Raw genomic sequence first — 20,610 nt, forward strand, 5'->3', positions numbered from 1 at the left:
GGGGGGATTTTCCTTTCCAGGAAATTGCAGCTGGTGACATTCTGGTCTCTGCTTCCCCCTGCAGGTGTGAAGGTAGCTGGACCTCAGACCCTCTTATGTATTTTTAAAATGTTAAGAATGGTAGTGCGAAAGATGGGAAAAGGTCGCTTCTGAAGTCATATAACATAGGATGGATGCTAGTGTATTTTCAATCTGCTGTACAGCTCCTAGCTTTCCCCCACTGATCCCATCTACCACCTGCCCATGTGGAAGAGAACTTTTATTGAAAAAACTTTTAATGTCATGCTTTCTGAAAATTGAAAAGTTTCTTCGCGGGCAGTATTTGATGATCTTTTTTCTTTTCTTTTTTTTTACTTGTTTACCAGTATGGCATCATTGCACTCTTCAGTGGTTTATAGGCATTCCTAATAAAAATGTGAAAATATTTTTAGGTGCCAGATGAAAACACTCCTCTTCAACCAGGCCTTTGGCTGATTAATATTCTACAGCGTTTTAATGTGGGGTTTTTTTTTTGGGGGGGGGGACGACAGACTATCCTGGATATAAACACGGTGTAGCAAGAGAGGTCAGCTCACTTCCCAAAAGGACACCTTTCCCCTTTCTTATTCTATAGAACCATTCCAATATAGCTTTGAGAAATGCTCAGGTTATGGGTGGCAGAGAGCCCCAAGCTTGAGCCTTCTAGGCCTTGGGGGATTGGCTTTCATTTCTAATCCGAATGCTGAGATCCAGAAATGGACCCAGGTGCAAAATACGAGCTTATGCAGGGAAGCCCCTGAAATCTGCCCCTCACCCAAACTGGATTGACTCCTCCTGCAGACATTCAGGGTCAACACAGGAAGGTCTGAAGAGGAGCTACAACATAGAGAGGGACGGCTTTTAAGCAAATCTCTGAAGGGACCCTTGTTAAGATTTCAGATTCTGAGTGAACAGTGTGTTGGACTTAGGATGACAAGGTCTGGGTTCAAATCCCTTTTGACCATAAACTTTAATGCGTCTCCTTTTTCTAAGTCTCTCAGCTCAGCCTCTTCTACGTCACAGGGTTCCTCTGAGGATAAAGCAGGATATTACCCTCCTAAAATCCCTGGAGGAAGTATCATGGGGAATGGATATTATACTGTTGAGTTCCAAACACCACAGGAGTAACAAGAAGTACAATCTTTAATAGAATCAAACATGTTAGCGCATGAAACATATCCCCAAATTATTTTAGGCCCGTTATACAAAAGGATAAGAGGAGGAGATCTCTAAAAATACAGATAAGTATCTGACTCTTCATTACAAACCACCTTGGTGAAAATGATTTTATACATGGAAATTTACCACACACATATACCCCAAAATTCTCAAGATTGCCAATGTTTTCTCCTCAGAGCTTCTGACAGAGGCTCTTCACTGTCGAAGGGGATTTTGTTACATCGAGACCCAAAACCTGCAGAGGGGTTACGTCTCTGGGGTCAGCAGGCAAAGGCAATATAGTGTAAGTCAGGAAGACCCCCGAAAACGCCCCACCAAAGAACCATACTGCTTGACTGAAGCCAGAGATCTTGACCTTTCTAGAGGTCAGTGAGCAAGGTGGACTTAGAAACTCTTTCCACCAATGCCAAAGGCCCCCCCCCCCCAATGCTTTCTGCGCTGTGGAGACTATTGTGAGATCTTGCACAGTCCTTTCCAACAGTTTTCCCCGTTCTTTCACCCTCTTTCTATTTATTAATTAATTTGTGTTTTGACAAAGGGCTCCAGGCTGAGATCACAGAAGAAAGTTGCCAGTGAGTTTAGGGCCAACTACTCAACTAGCAAACAGGTCTCTTGGGATATGGAGATTTTGCTGAATTGCCACATAAGCTTCCCTGAGGAGTAGCAAATAAAGGGGATTTTGGAACTTCCATCTCCCTGGACAGTGGAGATCTTGGGGGAGGAAAATGGAATCTGAGAGCAAGATTGAGACTGAGGAAGGTTTTAAGTGATTCCTGTACATAATTCTGACTTTATTCAGAAAAGATGATGGTATTATCTCTAGAAATCTTAAGCCAGAGTTGGAAGCTGGAGAGAGAACTACATCAAAAGAGGAATGTGATTAGGGTTGCTGTTGTTTCCTAAATTATTTTCTTGCACCTCGTGCACCGACAGAAGTAGCCCATTCCCAAGGGAGAGAGAACAGGCAGGTTTGGGGACTGACAGGGGACCAAATCAATCAGTGTCATTTACAAAACTGGCCCAAGAAGGGAGAGTTGCATCATGACTGACACAAGGGATGGCCAATCACAGTTCTGGAAATATGGTTTCTCCTTCAGCTCAGTCCTGAAAAGGAGACTGAATATGTCATAATGGCAATGAATATACACTTGTCTGTCAACAGAGTATCAGGTTCCCTTTCTCCTTCACGTAAAAGAAGGGCTGGAGGGTCTCTCCTGAGAAGGAGGCTTCTGAGAATGAGTAGAGGAGGGCTGCTGTATCTGCATCATAAAAGGACACCTGTCCCCCTTCATAATTCAGGGTCACTCGGATCCTCTCGGGCTCCTCACTTGGAACAGGGTCCTCATGGGGGGAGGATATCTTGTACCCACCATCCCACTTCCCTAAACCCCAGATCCCTTCCGTAGTATCAAAATTCAAAACACCCTTCCTCTTCACAGACTTTCTGGCCACCCCCACCCCCCACCCCTCCTCTTTTTCCACAAGGACCTCCCAGAAATGTCTGCCTTCCTTGAACACCTCACATCCCAGCACATCGCCATGTGTGTCAAATCTCTCAGGGTTGTCTGGCAGGTCTTGTTCGAAGTCTCCGTCTCTCACACTCTTTCGATCCTCAGACAGGATGAGGCTGGGATTAGCTGTGTCAGGATCCAATGTTACATTTTCTGTGGGGGCAGATGAAGAAAGAGAAGAGAAAGGACGTCAACGGGGAAGCTGACTCTTTTTTAGGCACATGACAGAAATAGCATCAGCTCTGAAATGAACAGGGACTCCATGGCTCTGCATTTGAGACAGGGATGTCCATCAAGTTCTTAATAAGGATTCTTGAAACATCTGCAGTTCTTCCAAGGGTACGAAGTACTTAGCACACATTATCTACATAGAACCCTTGCAAAGACCCTGTAAGTTGAGTCAATCTTACTATGCCCATTTTTCAGATGGGAAAACTGAGGCTGAGAGGCAGTGGCTTATCTAAGACAACCCCCACCTCCCAGAGTTCATGGCAGAAGGGAGTCAAGGCAGGGACTCCCTGATTCACATCTTAATCTTCTACCTCACATCACAGAACGTGCTTGACATACCAGGTAAAACTGGCAGCAAGTCCTCTCGCTCTTTTTCTAACCAGTTTAATGTTTAATCCTTCCAGGTAGTTTATAAAAAGCAAGAAAGTGGTTTGGCTACCCGGAACCCCCTTGTGTGAAATGTCCTGCTTGGGATTCTTGAAAGCACATCGTATAAGACCCCATCCTGGTTCCCCAGACCTGACTGGCTACATGATTCATATTTTCTTCACTGTTCCTCACATTTATGGAAAAGGTGAGCAGTGGAAGCATCATGAGGAGGCCATTAAAAATCAGTCAGGCTGGTGGAGATTAGGAAGAAGATCTGCTCTGCAGTCCTCACCCCCCCCCCCCATTATGGAATGTTAGTCAAGTGATTTCTTTTTAAAGACACACATTTGTACAGAGGCCTATGGAGATTAAGTGTGATGTGGGATGTTGCCAGTGCTGCTATTAGTCTTTTTTTATTGTAATGGGTTTTTCTAGTTTCTTATTGTCTTGATTAACCTTTATGCATTTTACTCACTGCTGTTGTATAAAAGAATCCCAGAATATAATTTTGAAGTTAAGTAAGAGTTTCCTTTATGATACCATCTGCTGCACCTTTTCCAGCTCTTATGATTCCCATTTTGTGGTGTCCAGGATCAGGCCAGACTGGACTTCTGCCTTCCCATTGAGCCTTTGCCCCTGGTCTGTGGTGTAATTCTGACCTGCTCTTCTAAGTTTACTTAAGTTTCTCTAGTTTAAGCAGAGAAGTCATGTCTCCCCACCAACACAAAAGCTGACGGAAGACCCCCAATCTTGCTGGGAAGCCGAACTCCTGGAGTTCACACTCAGGCAGCCCCCACCTCCCTGCCACTGACACCAGAACCCATTCACCTTCTAGACCCAAAAGGATGATGCAGCCATTTTCTGAGCTACTTGTGTTTGTGCATTTCCCACTCTTACACCTTACTCTCACATAAAAGGGGTGGGGACCCTGTATGGCTCAAAGGGATATTTCCCCCTCATGTGCCGGGAGCCTTTGGCTTCACACCACCCCTGTGTCTTATTGAGATTCGGCACAGAAAAGCCAGCCGTCCTGGGCTGGGGGCTTCCTAAGAGTCTGCAGGATCAGGCCAAGAGCTTCCTAGCCCAGCATGCTGCTCTCACGGGACAGATGCCTCTGGGAAATAAGGGGAAATAAGGCAAGAACGGAAGAGCTGCAGTGGCCTGGTCTTTTGAGAAGCAGATCCCCTCTCTCCCGAATTTGTGCCTCTGCTTGACCCAGAAATGTACCTTTTCGCAGCTGAAGTCCATATTCCACAGTGTCTGGGAGAAAAAAGGGAACAGAAATTTAGCATCACACCAACATTCAGACAACAAACCTGGAATGAACAATATGAGCTCATGACATAGTAGCCAGGTGTTGTGGACTACAAGTCCCCTCATCCGTAACCACTGGCCATGCCAGCTGGAGATAATGGGAGTTGTAGTCAAAACCATCTGAAGCTCTCGGGGGGCCACTAGGGGTGCATCAGAAGATGGCTGACAATAACATCTCTCCGACCCACACGAGGTAATTTGGAGGCTGTGATGGGAGTAATAGCCTCCCTACCCCCCCAGGATTGTGGGGGGGGGGGCTGCCCTTGCCTGCTGTGCCCTATACCACCCCCGAATTTGAGGGGATGGGGGCACTAGGCAGAATGCCCTTCTGTGGATATTGGCGCTCCTGGACGCTGTCTCTGATCTGCGCCTCTAGCTGCAAGAACTTCAAAAGAAACGATTAGGATGAAGCGAATGCACATATTTCAAGGAAGGAGGGGGGAGTAAAGACTGCTAACAGATGGGATCTCTGATAAAACAAGACGAGTCGGAAGAACAAGAATTAACCAGATGAAGACACACCAAGACTCGGTATGGCAAAAGGACTGGATGGGGGAGGGGAAAAAAAACTTTCCTTTCTTTCCTCTATGTGATTAAACAAGAATCCTTCCCCTCACAAGTCAGAAATGTCGTTTGAAGGACTTAAGCTGTGAATTTATGTCTGTGTGGAGATAAACTTTCTAACCAAAGCATGCTTTAAGAAGAGCGTGGAATGTATAAGTGCTTTGGAATGACGCAGTTAAAAATACTGTCGCCATATTGGGAAGTTCTGTTGGAGGAATTAAGTCTGGGAGGAGAAATAGAGCTGTTTTTATATTGTGGGTGAAACTTCTCAGAGGGACTTAAGAAGGACAGTTCTGTGATTAATGATGGAAAGAGCAATGTTATCTATGAATGCGATGAGAAATGGAAACCATCTCGTTTTGAGGATTGGATGAACGGAAAATTCACACAGGATTATTATTGGTGTTTATCGGCTTAAGGAGATTATCAGAAGAGATCATAAAGAAAAAAGAGAAAATATACAAACAAGATGAGATGCAGAAACAGCAAGATAAGACTGGATAGAATTATGAACTTTGTTTGGACTGATTCGGACATTAACGCAGTAGCAAGAAGATGATCAGAATCCCCCTTCGGATCTTGGAATATGGGATCCCTCAACAAAATTTAAAATTAGGCTTTGTAATTCGGAATTTATGTGATGTGATTTGAATTGATTTGATTGGTCCGTTAATAAAAATTATTTAAAAAATAAACCATCTGGAGCTCTCCATGCTAGCTATCCCAGCATAACCAGGGCAGGGGTGATGTCAAGGTTCAGGCCTGCCCAAATTTTGGGAGGAGGAGCAAGACCCCCCAGAAGATCTCCCCATCAACAACAAGGTCCAGACATCCCTTTTCCAAGACGGGAGGCCTGAGCCCCAGTCCCCTATGCTCCTGGCTGGCTCCTGGACAGCCCTCCTCCCTCCTGAACCCCTTACATCAATCTCAGGGCCAAAGGAACAGGCGAAATGCCCCAAAAGTGAGATGTGTGAAAGCACCCAAAGCCTGGCTGAGAGATGGGAAGAGGTCAAGGACAACTTTTTACAGACAACTTCTAATCGTGCAAAGTCAGAATGACCCCTGGATTCACCCCTGCCTTCTGAGATCCCAAGACAGCCGCATGAGAGCTCGCAGGAGCCTCTCAGAGCACAGTAAGCAAGGAGGGTGGCTTAAATGTGATTTGCGGGGTTGCCAAACCCTTCGTGGCAAGAGCTTTCAAGCCCTTTACCTTGCTGACTGGAATCTGGGAGGCTCCCCCAAGATCTCACAAGAGCTTCCAGAGCCCAGCAAGAAGGGTTTATCCTCCTCTTTCAACTGCATAAGAAAAATCAGTTGTGAGTCATCTGCATAGGAATGTGTGACTTCTTGATATTGAAAAAGAATAAACAAACATTCTATTTTTCTGGCACCGCTAATGACCTGGAGCATTTGATGTGCAGTTTTAAATATCCAGTATAAAATATTTTCAGCCCTTCTTTAGTACCTCTGAATTTATTCATGACGCCCTCCAGGAAGGGATTAATATCACAGAAGTCCCAAATCTTCCACTTCAGGGCAGGAGGAAAAGCCACAGGAGGATCCTCTAAGTTCTCCTTCTCCTGAGACCTGGGAGGAGAAGAACAAAGTCAAGCCACCATCCTTCCAATACAAGGAGCTTTCTGACAAGGCAGGGGTCTCATCCTGATGATAAAGGCATAATGAAGACTTGGGAGCAGGGTTTTCCTATGGCAAGAATGTGGTTGATGTGTGCATCTAGAGAACACCTAATGAGTTGAAGGAATACTGAAATGTACTGAAGGAAATATAGGAATATGAGATTGAAGGTAACGAAGCTGATATATGCAAACTATTTTTTTGAAAAAGTGAGTAATAATGGGTCCTTACGCAGAGATTTTAGGACTACACCAATTTTAGTGAAGCTTTAATGAGTAGAACAAAATAGATTTGGTACGTGCATTTCTGAAATATAAGGAAGTGCAGAATTATTTAGAATGGTTTTTGCGATTAACATTAGAAATGTATTTTAGCACAGTGGCTACATTTAAAAATGGAGAAAATATTGGAAATTAAAGCAATATTTTCTAAATATTGAAGATTCTCAGAATTCATGAGTGTTTGAAGTTGTCTGGTGGACAAGGCTCTCAGCGGCTACTATTCACGATGACTAGGTCAAAGGCAGTGGTGCCTCTGAACTCTTGCTGAAACCACAAACTACCACAAAAATGTGTCCCTGTTTTTGTCTGTGATTTTGTGAAATTGACGATGAAGTTCTAATCTCTGGAAGGAGGAAGTGGAGACTGAGTTTCCCACCTGTTAAACTGAAACATTTATAGCATAATACAGTGGTACCTCAGGTTAAGAACTTAATTCGTTCTGGAGGTCCGTACTTAATCTGAAACTGTTCTTAACCTGAAGCACCACTTTAGCTAATGGGGCCTCCTGCTGCTGCCGCGCCGCCAGAGCACAATTTCTGTTCTCATCCTGAAGCAAAGTTCTTAACCTGAAGCACTATTTCTAGGTTAGCGGAATCTGTAACCTGAAACGTATGTGACCCAAGGTACCACTGTAATAAGGCAGGGGTTTCCCATCACTTACCTCTGCAAGAAGCTTCCAATATCCTGGAAGGGAAGAAAGAAAGATGTCAGTGGGGCTGTTTCTGCAGTCAGTTATAAATACTAAGCAGCTGAGTGGCAACTGCTGGGGATCACAGGTTTGGAGAGCACTACTGTTTTTTTGGCTTCTCAGAGACCTCTGGTTGGCCAATGCGAGAACACAATGCTAGAATGAAGGGGCCTGTGGTTTGACCTAGCAGGGCCCCTTCTGCGTCCCCAGGACTGACGCCTTTCACCCTTCATGTACTGTTTTCCTTCCAGCAACATTTTTATGTGACTAAGAAATGCCTGTAGTCTGAAGCAGCACACTCCACCCTCTCGCATCAGGATGAGGCCTCACCTGCAGGAGTTCACTCGCTGGTTCCTGAAGCTTCTCCTCCATCTCCCGGATGAGGCTGTCAAGAGAGGAGAGTTCCCTGGAGAGTCTGGCCAGGTGCTCCTCCCTTTGGGCTGCAATCTCCTTCTCCACCTCTGCCATCTGGGCCAGAATACGTTTCTCTTGTTCTTCCAGAAACTGGTGCAGTCGCCTGAACTCAGCCACCATCTTTTCCCTCTCTGCACCTGTTTGTTTCTGCAGCAAAGAGGTCGAAAGAAGAGAAGAGTGGGCCAAAATCAGGCATCTAGCCTCCTGTTAAAGGATGAGGAGGCCAGGTATCCAAATTAACTTGGAAGGCAACTGCTGACATATTCAGCAGAGAAAGAATTTGTAAAAACTTACAAGCCCACCCACTCTTTTAAATGGTCTTTCATGCTTTGTGGGAGATCAGACCATTAAAAAATAAACCTCTTTCTGTATTTCATATTCATTGCCCCCCCCCCCATATTGATTCTAGACAATAGCACTTTTTCACCTTAAAGTAGCAATGATACTTACAAGCAGGTCTTGGCTTTCCTTTTCTGTGTTTGCTTTAAATACGAGAATTTTCTCTCTCTCCTTCTTCACATTGTCTAGGCAGCTGCTGATCTGATCCTGAAAAGAAAACAAAGTCCAAGTTGGGCTGCGCTACACATTAACACAACAACATTAACACAACTCGCTGCCCCACATCCCTGGGTCTTTTGCAGAGGTTCCCCTTTTCATACCAGATGAGGAAGAAATGGGGCTGCCCTATATCAGAGCTGAGAAACATGGGGGTTTTGCTATTTATCCCCCACACTGAACACACCTCCAACATCTCCCCCCCTCCTTTTTATTAAATTAATCCTAGATGTTGTAATCTTTTGTCCTGGGGGAGTTACTGCAGCCTGAATTCAGGGGGACACCGGTGCACTTTAATCCCTCAAAAAGAAAAATAAATGTTTATTGTATTAATTTTTAGAAGTTTAGTTGTATCAGGATAATACCTTTTGGGCTGCAAGTTGAGAGAATACATTACAATATTATCATCATTATCATTATTGCAAACCCCTCTTGTCTGCAGCTCTTCCACCCCCAAGAAAGACCCTCTGCCTTTTCTCACCTTGTACTCCTGGGACGCCTCCTCTAGAGGAACCACCTCGTGGCTTTTGTGCTCCTTGGATCTGTCACACACCACACAGATGGGGCTTTGGTCCTCCTTGCAGAAGAGCTTCAGGGGCTCCTGGTGCTTCTCACAGACCATCCCCTTTCCTTCCCCCTGCTGTTTCCCCCACAGATGGCTGAATTCCTTAGTTATTTCCACAAAATTTGCCAGCTGCTGGTTTCGCCTGATGCTGCTTTGCTCAACATTTTCCCTGCACTGAGGGCAGGAATCCTCTCCCTCGGATTTCTCCCAGCACTGGATCAGGCAGGATCGGCAGAAGTTGTGCCCACACTCCGGGATGATCACTGGATCCCTGAAATACTCCAGGCAAATGGAGCAAGTGGCTTCCTCGCAGAGATCCCGGACGGGACCCTCAAAAGCAGCCATGCTTGCTTCGCCAGGAAGGAGGAGCTGGTTTCGTTTTCTCTCTTTTCCGCCTGCAAATGGGCGTGTTCCCTTTCCAGGAAATTCGGATTTCCGGGAAACTCAGGATCTCTGCTGCCTAGGAGTTGGGTGGAGCCCCGAGCAGCTTTGATACGGTGGAAATAAATATATTTATTTATTTTAAATGGAGTGCTCATTCTTGGTGGCTGCTCGTTTAAGGAGCCATTTCCCTGTGGGAGTTGGTGGAGTTTGTTGTAGTTTTGTTGACTATCAGCACGTCAGGCTCAGACCACTTTGCAAGGTAATGAATGAATTGCCGTCTCTCTCCCCCGCCTTCCTCCATTCACAGCTTCTATCTAGTTAGTAGCCACCGCATACAGAGGAGAAACAGCCCAGCCCTCCATCCCGGTGCCAATTTTTAGTGAATCGTTTTGACAGAATCGCCGGCGTCTGATAATGTGCAATAATAACCTCTGGAACCAACTCTGCAAACGGCCTTTGCAAATAGCTCAGCTAAATAGTATCCCGATATTTGCCAATCACACCGCAGGGCACCTATTAGCAGCAGGTGCTTTAAATTAGCCCCGTTTTCTCAATGAATGCAGCCCTTTGTCAGTGAAAGATCACATTGTTATAATAATTTCAAGTTCTCAAATACAAAATAAATACTGTACATAAATGCACACATAACTGAATATTTGAGCCATGTGTCTGAAATAGTATGGGAGAGCAATCCTGAAGCCATTTCGACTCTCCCAATGGCCCCAAATATTCCTCTGCAGTAAGGGAGGAAAATGGGGAAAGTCCATTCATAAGGGCATATTTGTGTATGAATAGGATGAGCATGTGACCTGGATTCAGGAACTAAAGTATTTATGATCACAAAAGAATGGCCAAGCTGCCTGCAATCAGTGACCTTTAACAGGTATCCTAACAGAAGGATTTCTGCTGAAGACTGCCTCCTTCTGTGATGTATGTCTGATATTTTGTGGGGTTGGTCTTGTGCTACAGGTGGGCAGTTTCAAAAGTCTATATAGGGGCTTGCACACCATCATTCTGGGTTCTCCTCCCTCCTGCATAGGGTGAGTGGGCAGTGGGCAGTGGGAGGCCCCACTTAGCGAAAGCACGCCTCATGTTAAGAACAGTTTCGGCTTAAGAACGAATTACGTTCGTCACCCGAGGTACCACTGTAGAGGAGCTTTGCAGGGAGGGCTTTCAAGCACATCTCTGAAGGGACCCTTGCTAAGATTTCAAATTCTGAGTGCCCAGTGTGTTGGACTTGGGATGACAAGGCCCAGGTTCAAATCCCTTTTGACCATAAACTTGAACGTTTCTCCTTTTTCTAAGTCTGTCAGCTCAGCCCATCTACCTCACAGGGTTCCTCTGAGGATAAAAAAGGATATCACCCTCCTAAAATCCCTGGAGGAAGTGTCATGGGGAATGGATATTATACTGTTGAAACACCACAGGAGTAACAAGAAGTACAATCTTTAGTAGAATCAAACATGTTAGCGCATGAAACATATCCCCAAATTATTTTAGGCTCGTTATACAAAAAGATAAGAAGAGGGGATTTTTAAAAATACAGGTAAGTATCTGACTCTTCATTACAAACCACCTTGGTGAAAATAATGTTATACATGGGAATTTACCACACACACATACCCCAAAATTCTCAATGTTTGCCAATGTTTTCTCCTCAGAGCTTCTGACAGAGGCTCTTCACTGTCGAAGGGGATTTTGTTACATCGAGACCCAAAACCTGCACAGGGGTTACGTCTCTGGGGTCAGCATGCAAAGGCAATGTGGTGCAAGTCAGGAAGACCCCCGAAAATGCCCCCTAAGCAACCATACTACTTGTCTGAAGCCAGAGATCTTGACCTTTCTAGAGGTCAGTAAGCAAGGTGGACTTAGAAACTCTTTCCACCATTGCCAAAGGCCCCCCCCCCAACAAAAATGCTTTCTGGGCTCTGGAGACTATTGTGAGATCTCACACAGTCCCTTCCAACAGTTTTTCCCGGTCTCTCACCCTCTTTCCATTTATTAATTTGTGTTTTGACGAAGGGCTCCAGGCTGAGATCACGCAAGTAAGTTGCACATGAATTTTGGGCCGACTGTACTCAAACTAGCAAACAATATTTGGATATGGAGATTTTGCTGAATTGCCACATAAGCTTCCCTGAGTAGTAGCAAAAAAAGGGATTTTGGAACTTCCATCTCCATGACAGTGGAGGTCTTGCGGGGAGGGAAAGGGAATCTGAGTTCAGGATTGAGGCCGAGGAATGTCTATAGAAAATGTGTCAGAATTGGAGGTTGGAGAGAGAACTACATCGAAACAGGAATGCGGGGAGGTTTGTTGTTGTTTCCTAAATTATTTTCTTGCTTCTTTCCCCCTTTGCACCTCCTTGACTGGCAGAAATAGCCCATTCCCAAGGGAGAGAGAACAGGCAAGTTTGGGGACTGTCAGGGGTCCCAATTAATCAGTGTCATTTACAAAGCTGGCCTGAGAAGGGAGGGTTGCATCATGATTGACACAAGGGATGGCCAATCACAGTTCTGCAAATATGGTTTCTCAAGTGCTTGTCAGCTCAGTCCTGTAGAGGAGACTGGATATGTCATTATGGCAATGAATATACGCTTGTCTGTCTGCACATCAGTCAATAGAGTCTCAGCTTCGCTTTCCTGCTTATGTAAAAGAAGGGCTGGAGGGTCTCTCCTGAGAAGGAGGCTGCCAGGAATGTGTAGAGGAGGACTGCCGTGTCTGCATCGTAAAAGGACACCTGTCTCCCTTCACAGTTCAGGGCCACTCGGATCCTCTTGGGCTCCTCACTTGGAACAGGGGCCTCATGGGGGGAGAATAACCTGTACCCATTGCCCCACTTCCCCAAGCCCCAGATCCAACCCCAGATCCCTTCCCTAGGACCGAAAGAGAAAACCCCCTTCCTCTTCACAGACTTTCTGGCCACCCCCACCCCCCACCCCTCCTCTCTTCTCACAATGACTTCCCAAAAATGTCTGCCTGCTGTGAAACCCTCACAACCCAGCACATAGGTAAGTGTGTCAAATCTCTCAGGGTTGTCTGGCAGGTCTTGATAGATGTCTCCCTTTCTCACTCTCTTTTGATCCTTGGACAGGATGAGGAGGGGATGTGCTGTGTCTGGATCCAAAGTTACGTTTTCTGTGGGGGCAGATGAGGAAAGAGAAGAGAAACAACGTCAACGGGGAAACTGACTTTTCTTTAGGCACATGACAGAAATAGCATCCCCTCTGAAATGAACAGGGACTCCATGGCTCTGCATTCGAGAGAGGAATGTTCATCAAGTTCTTAATAAGGATTCTTGAAACATTTGCAGTTCTTTCAAGGGTTCACACCATTATCTATATAGAACCTGACCCTGTAAGTTAAGTCAATCTTAGCATACCCATTTTTCAGATGGGAGGACTGAGGCTGAAAGACAGTCAGTGGCGTAGCGTGGGTTGTCAGCACCCGGGGCAAGGCAAGTAATTTGTGCCCCCTAACCCGTGGATTGGCGCCCCCTAACCCGTGGATTTGCGCCCCTAACCCTAACCCCCAGATGTTGCGCCCGGTGCGGCCGGCCCCCCCCCTGACCCCCCACGCTACGCCACTGGAGACAGTGGCTTGTCTATGGCCACCCCTACGCCCACCATTCATGGCAGAAGGGAGTCCAAGCAGGGATTCCCTAATTCACATCAATCTTTTACCTCACATCACATGGCAGACCATGCTTGACAGGTCAGGTAAAACTCTCATCCTCCCTGCAGGTGCTCTCACCCTCCCTGTAACCACCATTCAAGTTTCAGTTACATATTTAACATTATATTATAGACCATCCTTCCAGAGAGTTTATGAAAAGCAAGAAAGTGGTTAGGCTACCACGACCCCCCTTGTGTGAAATGTCCTGCTTGGGATTCTTGAAAGCGCATCGTAAAATTGTAGAGCTGCAAGGGACCCCAAGGATCACCTAGTCCAACCCCCTGCAATGTAGGGATCCCAAATAAGCATCCAGCACAGGGGGGCACCTAACCTTTGCTTAAAAACCTCCAAGGAAGGAGAGTCCACCACCTTCTGAGGGACTCCCTTCCATGTTCTGCAGTTTGGGCCTTTGGTGTGTTTCCCCCAGGCAAACTATGAGCAGTCAGCCAAGAACTAACTTGATTATCTCTTACGGTTTGGTAAAAGCAGAGCTTTTAAATTGACAACTATTACATCGTTGATATGAATGGCTTTCTTTTTCTGTGAATTGTGTTAATGCATTTATTGTTGCAATCTCAAGATGAAAGGCAAGATTTATAAAACCTAGGAAGTGCCATTCCCACCTGTCACCTTCAACGCAAAGACCCCATCCTGGTTCCCCAGGCCTGATTGGCTATATGATGATTCATTTTTTTCACTGCTCCTCACATTTATGGAAAAAGTGGGCAGTGGAAGCACAATAAGAAGTCTATTTAAAAATTGGTCAGGCTGGTGGGCATTAGGGAGAAGATCTGCTCTGCAGTCCTCTCACCTGCTCCCCACGTTATGGAAAGTTTGTGAAGCAATTTCTTTTTAAAGACACACATTTGTACAGTGGCCTTTGGAAATTATGTGGGATATTGGATGTTGCGATGCTGCTATTAGTAAAAAAATATTGTTAAATGTAATGGTTTTTTCTAGTTTATTGTTGTATTGGTTAGCCTTTATGTATTTTACTTGCTGCTGTTTTCTAAAAGAATCCCAGAATGTACTTTTAAAAATAAGTAGGAGTTTCCTTTATGCTTCCATCTGCTGCACCTTTTCCAGCTCTTATGAATCCCTTTTTGTGGTTTTCAGGATCAGGCCAGACTGGACTTTTGTCTTCCCATTGAGCCTTTCCTCCTGGTCTATGCTGTAATTCTGTCCTTCTCTTTTAAGTTTACTCAGGTTTCTCTAGTCCGCCATCATGTTGCAGCAGAGAAGTCATACAATACAATACAATACAATACAATACAATACAATACAATACAATACAATACAATACAATACAATAGCTGACTGAAGACCCCCATCTTGCAGGGAAGCCGGACCACTGAAGTTCACAGTCAGGCAGCCCCCCAGCTCCCTCCACAGACATCAGAACCCATTCACCTTCTAGCCCCCAAAGGTTGTTGCAGCCATTTTCTGAGCTATTTCTGTTCATGCATTTCCCATGTGTGAGTAAACCTTACTCTTACATAAGCTCTCCTAAAAGGGGTGGGGATCTGGTATGGCTCAAAGGGATATTTCCCCCTCATGTGCCGGGAGCCTTTGGCTTCACACCACCCCTGTGTCTTATTGAGATTGGGCACAGAAAAGCCAGCCATCCTGAGCTGGGGGCTTCCTAAGAGTCTGCAGGATCAGGCCAAGAGCCCCTCTAGCCCAGCAAGCTGCTCTCATGGAACAGATGCCTCTGGGAAATAAGGGGAAATACGGCATGGACGGAAGAGGTGCAGTGGCCTGGTCTTTTGAGAAGTGGATCCCATCTCTCCCGAATTTCTGCCTCTGTTTGACTTGGAAATGGTTAGGGAAACCCAGCCAGATGGGCAGGGTATAAATAATACTTATAATTATTATTAAATGTACCTTTTCGCAGCTGAAGTCCATATTCCACAGTGTCTGGAAGAGAAAAGGGAGCAGAGATTAGGATCACACCATCATGCAGATAACAAACCTGGAAAGAACAGTATGAGCTCATGAGATTGTAGGCAGGTGTTGTGGACTACAAGTCCCATCATCCCTAACCACTGGCCATGCCAGCTGGAGTGATTCCAGAGACCAGCAAGAAGGGTTTACCATCCCCTTTCAATTGCCTAAGTAAAATCAGTTGTGAATCATCTACATATTAAAGTGTGGCTTCTAGATATTGAAAAAGAATAATCAAATAAACCATCCATTTTCCTGGCATGGCTAATATTCCGTATGACCTGGAGCCTTTCATGAACACTTCTAAACATTCAGTATAAAATATTTTCAGCCCTTCTTTACTACCTCTGAATTTTTCCATGACTCCCTCCAGGAAGGGATTAATATCACAGAAGTCCCAGATCCTCCACTTCAGGGCAAGAGGAAAAGCCACAGGAGGATCCTCTAAGTTCTCCTTCTCCTGAGACCTGGGAGGAGAAGAACAAAGTCAAGCCACCATCCTTCCAATGCAAGGAGCTTTCTGACAAGGCAGGGGTCTCATCCTGATGATAAAGGCATGATGGATATATCCTGAAGACTTGGGAGCAGGGTTTTTCCAATGGTAAAAGGGAGCATCTAGAGAGCACCTAACAAGTTGAAGGAAAACCGACACACACCTGCTTCCATAATATACAGAAGGAAATATAGGAATATGAGATCACATAGATCAGCCTCTTTACCTTCAAATTAATTTTTTTAGGAAACTGAGCAACACTGGGTCCTTACGCGGAGATTTTAGGACTACACCAGTTACAGTGAAGCATTTCAAGTGATCAATGAGCAAAACATATTGATCTGGTATGTGCATTTCTGAAATATAAGGAAAATCAGAAAGCTTTAGAACGCCTTTTGCGCTGCTGGAATGGCATTTGAAAGATGAAGTAAAATCGGTTATGATACACTGGGCCAAAGATTTTGGATATAATATACAGCTAAAAGAATGAGAGAGCTTGTGGAAAGAAAGAATAAAATTTACATCATGTAATGCTCTGAAAGAGAATGTGATGAAAATGATGTATAGGTGGTATATTACTCCCGTGAAATTAGCTAAAATGTATAAGACAAGTGATAAATGTTGGAAATGTAAAGAAAAATGAACTTTTTATCATATGTGGTGGGAATGTAAGAAAGTAAAAAGCTTCTGTGAGTGTAGATGGGATCAATAGCTACCACAAAAATGTGTCCCTATTTTTGTCTGTGATTTTGTGAAAATGGACAATGGTGTCCTAAATTATCTCTGGAATGAGGAAGTGTAGAGTGAGTTTCTCACCTGTTAAACAGCAAAATTCATAGCATCAGAATAAGGCAGGGGTTTCCCATCACTTACCTCTGCAAGAAGCTTCCTATATCCTGGAGGGAAAGAAAGAAAGAAAGAAAGAAAGAAAGAAAGAAAGAAAGAAAGAAAGAAGTCAGTGGAGCCAGTTCTACTGTTATCAATTTTGCGAGAACACAATGCTAAAGTGAAGAAGCCTGTGGTTTGATCTAGCAGCACCCCTTTTGTGACCCCAGGCCTTTCACCCTTCATGTACCAATTGTTTTCTTTGCAGCAGCTTTTTTTAGGATGGGGGCTAAGACATGTTATCCTCCTGCCTGTAGTTTGAAGCATCACACTCCACCCTCTCGCATCAGGATGAGGCCTCACCTGCAGGAGTTCAGTCGCTGGTTCCTGAAGCTTCTCCTCCATCTCCCGGATGAGGCTGTCAAGAGAGGAGAGTTCCCTGGAGAGTCTGGCCAGGTGGTCCTCCCTTTGGGCTGCAATCTCCTTCTCCACTTCTGCCATCTGGGCCAAGATATGTTTCTCCTGTTCTTCCAGAAACTGGTGCAGTCGCCTGAACTCAGCCACCATCTTTTCCCTCTCTGCACCTGTTTGTTTCTGCAGCAAAGAGGTTGAAAGAAGAGAACAGTGGGCCAATATCAGGCATCTAGTCTGCTCTTGAAGGATGAAGAGGGCCAGGGGTCAGCAAATGTTTTCAGCAGGGGGCTGGTCCACTGTCCCTCAGACCTTGTGGGGGGCTGGACTAAAAATATATATGAAGGAATTCCTATGCCCCACAAATAACCCAGAGATGCATTTTAAATAAAAGCACACATTCTACTCATGTAAAAACACACTGATTCCCGAACCGTCCGCAAGCCAGATTGAGAAGGTGATTGGGGCCTGATCCGGCCCATGAGCCTTAGTTTGCCTACCCATGACTTATCCAAATTCCCCTGGAAGGGCATGCCTGACATTTTAGAGTGATTATGCCAATATTCAGCAGGGAAAGAGCTTCATAAACACAAGCCCACCCCCCTTTTTAAATGGCCTTTCATGTTCTGTGGGAGATAAGGCTGTTCAAAAAGAAACCTCTCTCTGTATTCCATATATACCCCCCCCCCCAGATATTGATTCTAAACTGTAGCATTTTTTCTCCTTAAAGTAAAAATGATGCTTACAAGCAGGTCTTGGCTTTCCTTTTCTGTGTCTGCTTTAAGTACTAGAATTTTCTCTCTCTCCTTCCTCACATTGTCTAGGCAGCTGCTGATCTGATCCTGAAAAGAAAAGAAAATCCAAGTTAGGCTGCATTACACATTAACAGGGAAGCTGAATCGTATGTTTGCTCCCTGCCCCACATCCCTGGGTCTTTTGCAGAGGTTCCCCCTTTTCATCCCAGATGAGGCAGAAATGGGGCTGCCCTATATCAGAGCTGAGAAACATGGGGGTTTTGCTATTTGTCCCCCACACTCAACACACCTCCAAAATGTCCTCCCTCCTTTTTATTAAATTAATCCTAGATGTTATTTATAGTTTCAGAAGTTAAGTCTTATCAGGCAGCAAAAGATTCTTGCTCTATAACTCCTTAGGGGCTGCAAGTGGAGAGAATACATGACAAGATTTATTTATTTTTTTGCAAGCCCCTCTTGTCTGCAGCTTTTCCACCCCCAATAAAGACCCACTGCCTTTTCCTACCTTGTACTCCTGGGACGCCTCCTCTAGAGGAACCACATCGTGGCTTTTGTGCTCCTTAGATACATTACACAAGACACAGATGGGGCTTTGGTCCTCCTGACAGAAGAGCTTCAGGGGCTCCTGGTGCTTCTCGCAGACTCTCCCCTTTCCTTCTCCCTCCTCTTTCCCCCCCAGATGGCTGAATTTCTTAATTATTTCTACAAAATTTGCCAGCTGCTGGTTTCCCCTGATGCTGCCTTGCTCCACTGTTTCCCTGCACTGAGGGCAGGAAGCCTCTCCCTCGGATTTCCCCCAGCACTGGATCAGGCAGGATCGGCAGAAGTTGTGCCCGCACTCCGGGATGATCACTGGATCCCTGAAATACTCCAGGCAGATGGGGCAAGTGGCTTCCTCGCGGAGATCCTGCACGGGACCCCCAGAAGCAGCCATGGTTGCCTCGCCAAAAAGAGAGAGTTGGTTTCCTTTTATCTCTTTTACGTCTGAAAATGGGCGTGTTCCCTTTCCAGGAAATTCAGATGCGATCACTCAGGATCCCTGCTGCCTTGAAGTTGGCTGTAGCTCCGAGCCGCTTTGATATGGTGGAAGTATATATTTTTATTTATTTTAAATGCAGTGCTCATCTTTGGGGGCTGCTTTTTTAAGGAACCATTTCCCTGTGGGAGCTGGTGGAGTTTGTTGACTATCAGCATGTCAGCCTCAGACTACTTTGCAAGCTGATGAATGAATTGCCGTCCCCTTCCCCCGCCCCCCTCCATTCACACTCCTCTTTCCAGTTAGTAGCCAATAAATACAGAGGAGAAATAGCCCAACCCTCCATCCTGGTGCCAGTTTTTAGTGAGTCGTTTTTACAAAATCGCCAGCGTCTGATAATATGCAATAACCTCTGGAACCAACTCTGCAAACGGCCTTTGCGAACAGCTCAGCTAAATGGTATCCAGATACTTGCCAATCACACCGCAGCGCAGCTATTAACAGCAGGTGCTTTCACTTAGCCCCATTTTCTCAATGAATGCAGCCCTTTGTCAGTGAAATATTACATTGTTATAAGAATTTTAAGGTCTCAAATATAGAATAAATACTCATCAATGCACACATATAGGAATATATGAACCATGTGTCTGAAATGGTACGGGAGAGCAATCCTGAAGCCATTTTGACCCCAAATATTCCTCTGCAGTAAGGGAGAAAAATTGGGAAAGCCTTCCCATTGTCTTTTTGCTTACAAATCCATTCTTAAGGGCATATTTGTGTGTGAATAGGGCGAGCCTGTGATTATTTATTCCTTCCTTCCATCCAAGTCATAGAGGATACAGCTTTAAATGGCTATGATTCATGATGGCTATAAACCACCTCCAGGATCAAAGGAACCATTCCTCCCAATTCCAGGCTCTGCAGAGCAGAAGAAGGAGAAAGCGCTCTTACTTACTGGCTTATTTATTTCATAAAAAATTATACACCACTTGTTTTGTAAAACAAAAACAAAAAAACCAACAACACCAAAGTAGTTTACAGAAAGATAAAATCAGGAGGTGGGGGAATAAAATATACCAGAAGGTAAACTACTAAAACATATTTTCTAAGCATCCGGGTAGGCTTGACGAGACCAGAATGTTTTTAGTAAAGGTAAAGGGACCCCTGACCATTAGGTCCAGTCGTGGCTGACTCTGGGGTTGTGGCGCTCATCTTGCTTTATTGGCCAAGGGAGCCGGCGTACAGCTTCCGGGTCATGTGGCCAGCATGACTAAGCCACTTCTGGCAAACAAGAGCAGCGCACGGAAACACCGTTTACCTTCCCGCCGGAGTGGTACCTATTTATCTACTTGCACTTTGACGTGCTTTCAAACTGCTAGTGTAATGGGAATTGGGGTTGCTTGTACGTAAGCCACAAACTGCTCCAAGCTGCTTGTGTAGCTAAACCTTTCCCTGGCTGGACAGCCCTTACAACTCGGCCGTCTCAGTCGCTGGCAGAATCCGTCAGTGGGCGTTTCCTGAACTTCTTCCAACATAAAAATTCTTTGACAGCAAGTCTCCGCCTAGCTTCTCTGCGCGGAAGCTTTCTGCGCAGAGTAGGCGTGCCAAGCGGAGGTCCTGCGCTCTCCCCGCTGATCTCACTGGAAGAGTCTCGGAGCCTTACCTCCGAAGTCCTCTCGGCTTCCCCTTTCTTCCTGGCGTCACTCTGATTTCTTTCCCCAGCGGGAGCTCTCCCTCTCTCCCTGCTAGTTCCCTCTCCGGCCTCATTGGGGAGCCTTACCTCTCCTCTTGGCTCCGATGGCAGTTCCCTGACAGCTAGGTTGGC

General features: G+C 45.4%; 2 protein-coding genes across 2 annotated transcripts; both read right to left on the reverse strand.

Moving 5' to 3' along the window:
* Positions 1-1,143: 1,143 nt before the first annotated feature.
* On the reverse strand, positions 1,144-9,894 carry LOC114590980 (zinc finger protein RFP-like). The gene is made up of 7 exons (XM_077922274.1): positions 9,241-9,894; positions 8,655-8,750; positions 8,121-8,351; positions 7,764-7,786; positions 6,652-6,773; positions 4,536-4,568; positions 1,144-2,861 (listed from the first exon to the last, which is right to left on the reverse strand). The coding sequence occupies exons 1-7, from the start codon at positions 9,667-9,669 to the stop codon at positions 2,353-2,355; spliced, it is 1,443 nt and encodes a 480-aa protein (XP_077778400.1). The 5' UTR covers positions 9,670-9,894; the 3' UTR covers positions 1,144-2,352.
* A 1,244-nt stretch (positions 9,895-11,138) lies between these two features.
* Positions 11,139-18,931, reverse strand: LOC114592288 (zinc finger protein RFP-like). The gene is made up of 7 exons (XM_028720351.2): positions 18,315-18,931; positions 17,801-17,896; positions 17,007-17,237; positions 16,692-16,714; positions 15,671-15,792; positions 15,266-15,298; positions 11,139-12,844 (listed from the first exon to the last, which is right to left on the reverse strand). The coding sequence occupies exons 1-7, from the start codon at positions 18,741-18,743 to the stop codon at positions 12,324-12,326; spliced, it is 1,455 nt and encodes a 484-aa protein (XP_028576184.2). The 5' UTR covers positions 18,744-18,931; the 3' UTR covers positions 11,139-12,323.
* Positions 18,932-20,610: the final 1,679 nt, after the last annotated feature.

The sequence above is a fragment of the Podarcis muralis genome, chromosome 2, assembly GCF_964188315.1.
Source record: "Podarcis muralis chromosome 2, rPodMur119.hap1.1, whole genome shotgun sequence".
In the NCBI taxonomy this organism is placed as follows: Eukaryota; Metazoa; Chordata; class Lepidosauria; order Squamata; family Lacertidae; genus Podarcis; species Podarcis muralis.

Excerpts from the sequence above, each read along its gene's own strand:
- LOC114590980 (XM_077922274.1), bottom strand. The coding sequence starts at position 9,669 with ATGGCTGCTTTTGAGGGTCCCGTCCGGGATCTCTGCGAGGAAGCCACT. Across the intron at positions 7,787-8,120 it reads CAGCGAGTGAACTCCTGCAG|GATATTGGAAGCTTCTTGCA; the intron begins GTGAGGCCTCAT and ends CTTCCCTTCCAG. Across the intron at positions 6,774-7,763 it reads ATTGGAAGCTTCTTGCAGAG|GTCTCAGGAGAAGGAGAACT; the intron begins GTAAGTGATGGG and ends TTCTCCTCCCAG.
- LOC114592288 (XM_028720351.2), bottom strand. The coding sequence starts at position 18,743 with ATGGCTGCTTCTGGGGGTCCCGTGCAGGATCTCCGCGAGGAAGCCACT. Across the intron at positions 17,897-18,314 it reads AGGCGTCCCAGGAGTACAAG|GATCAGATCAGCAGCTGCCT; the intron begins GTAGGAAAAGGC and ends TTTTCTTTTCAG. Across the intron at positions 16,715-17,006 it reads CAGCGACTGAACTCCTGCAG|GATATAGGAAGCTTCTTGCA; the intron begins GTGAGGCCTCAT and ends CTTTCCCTCCAG.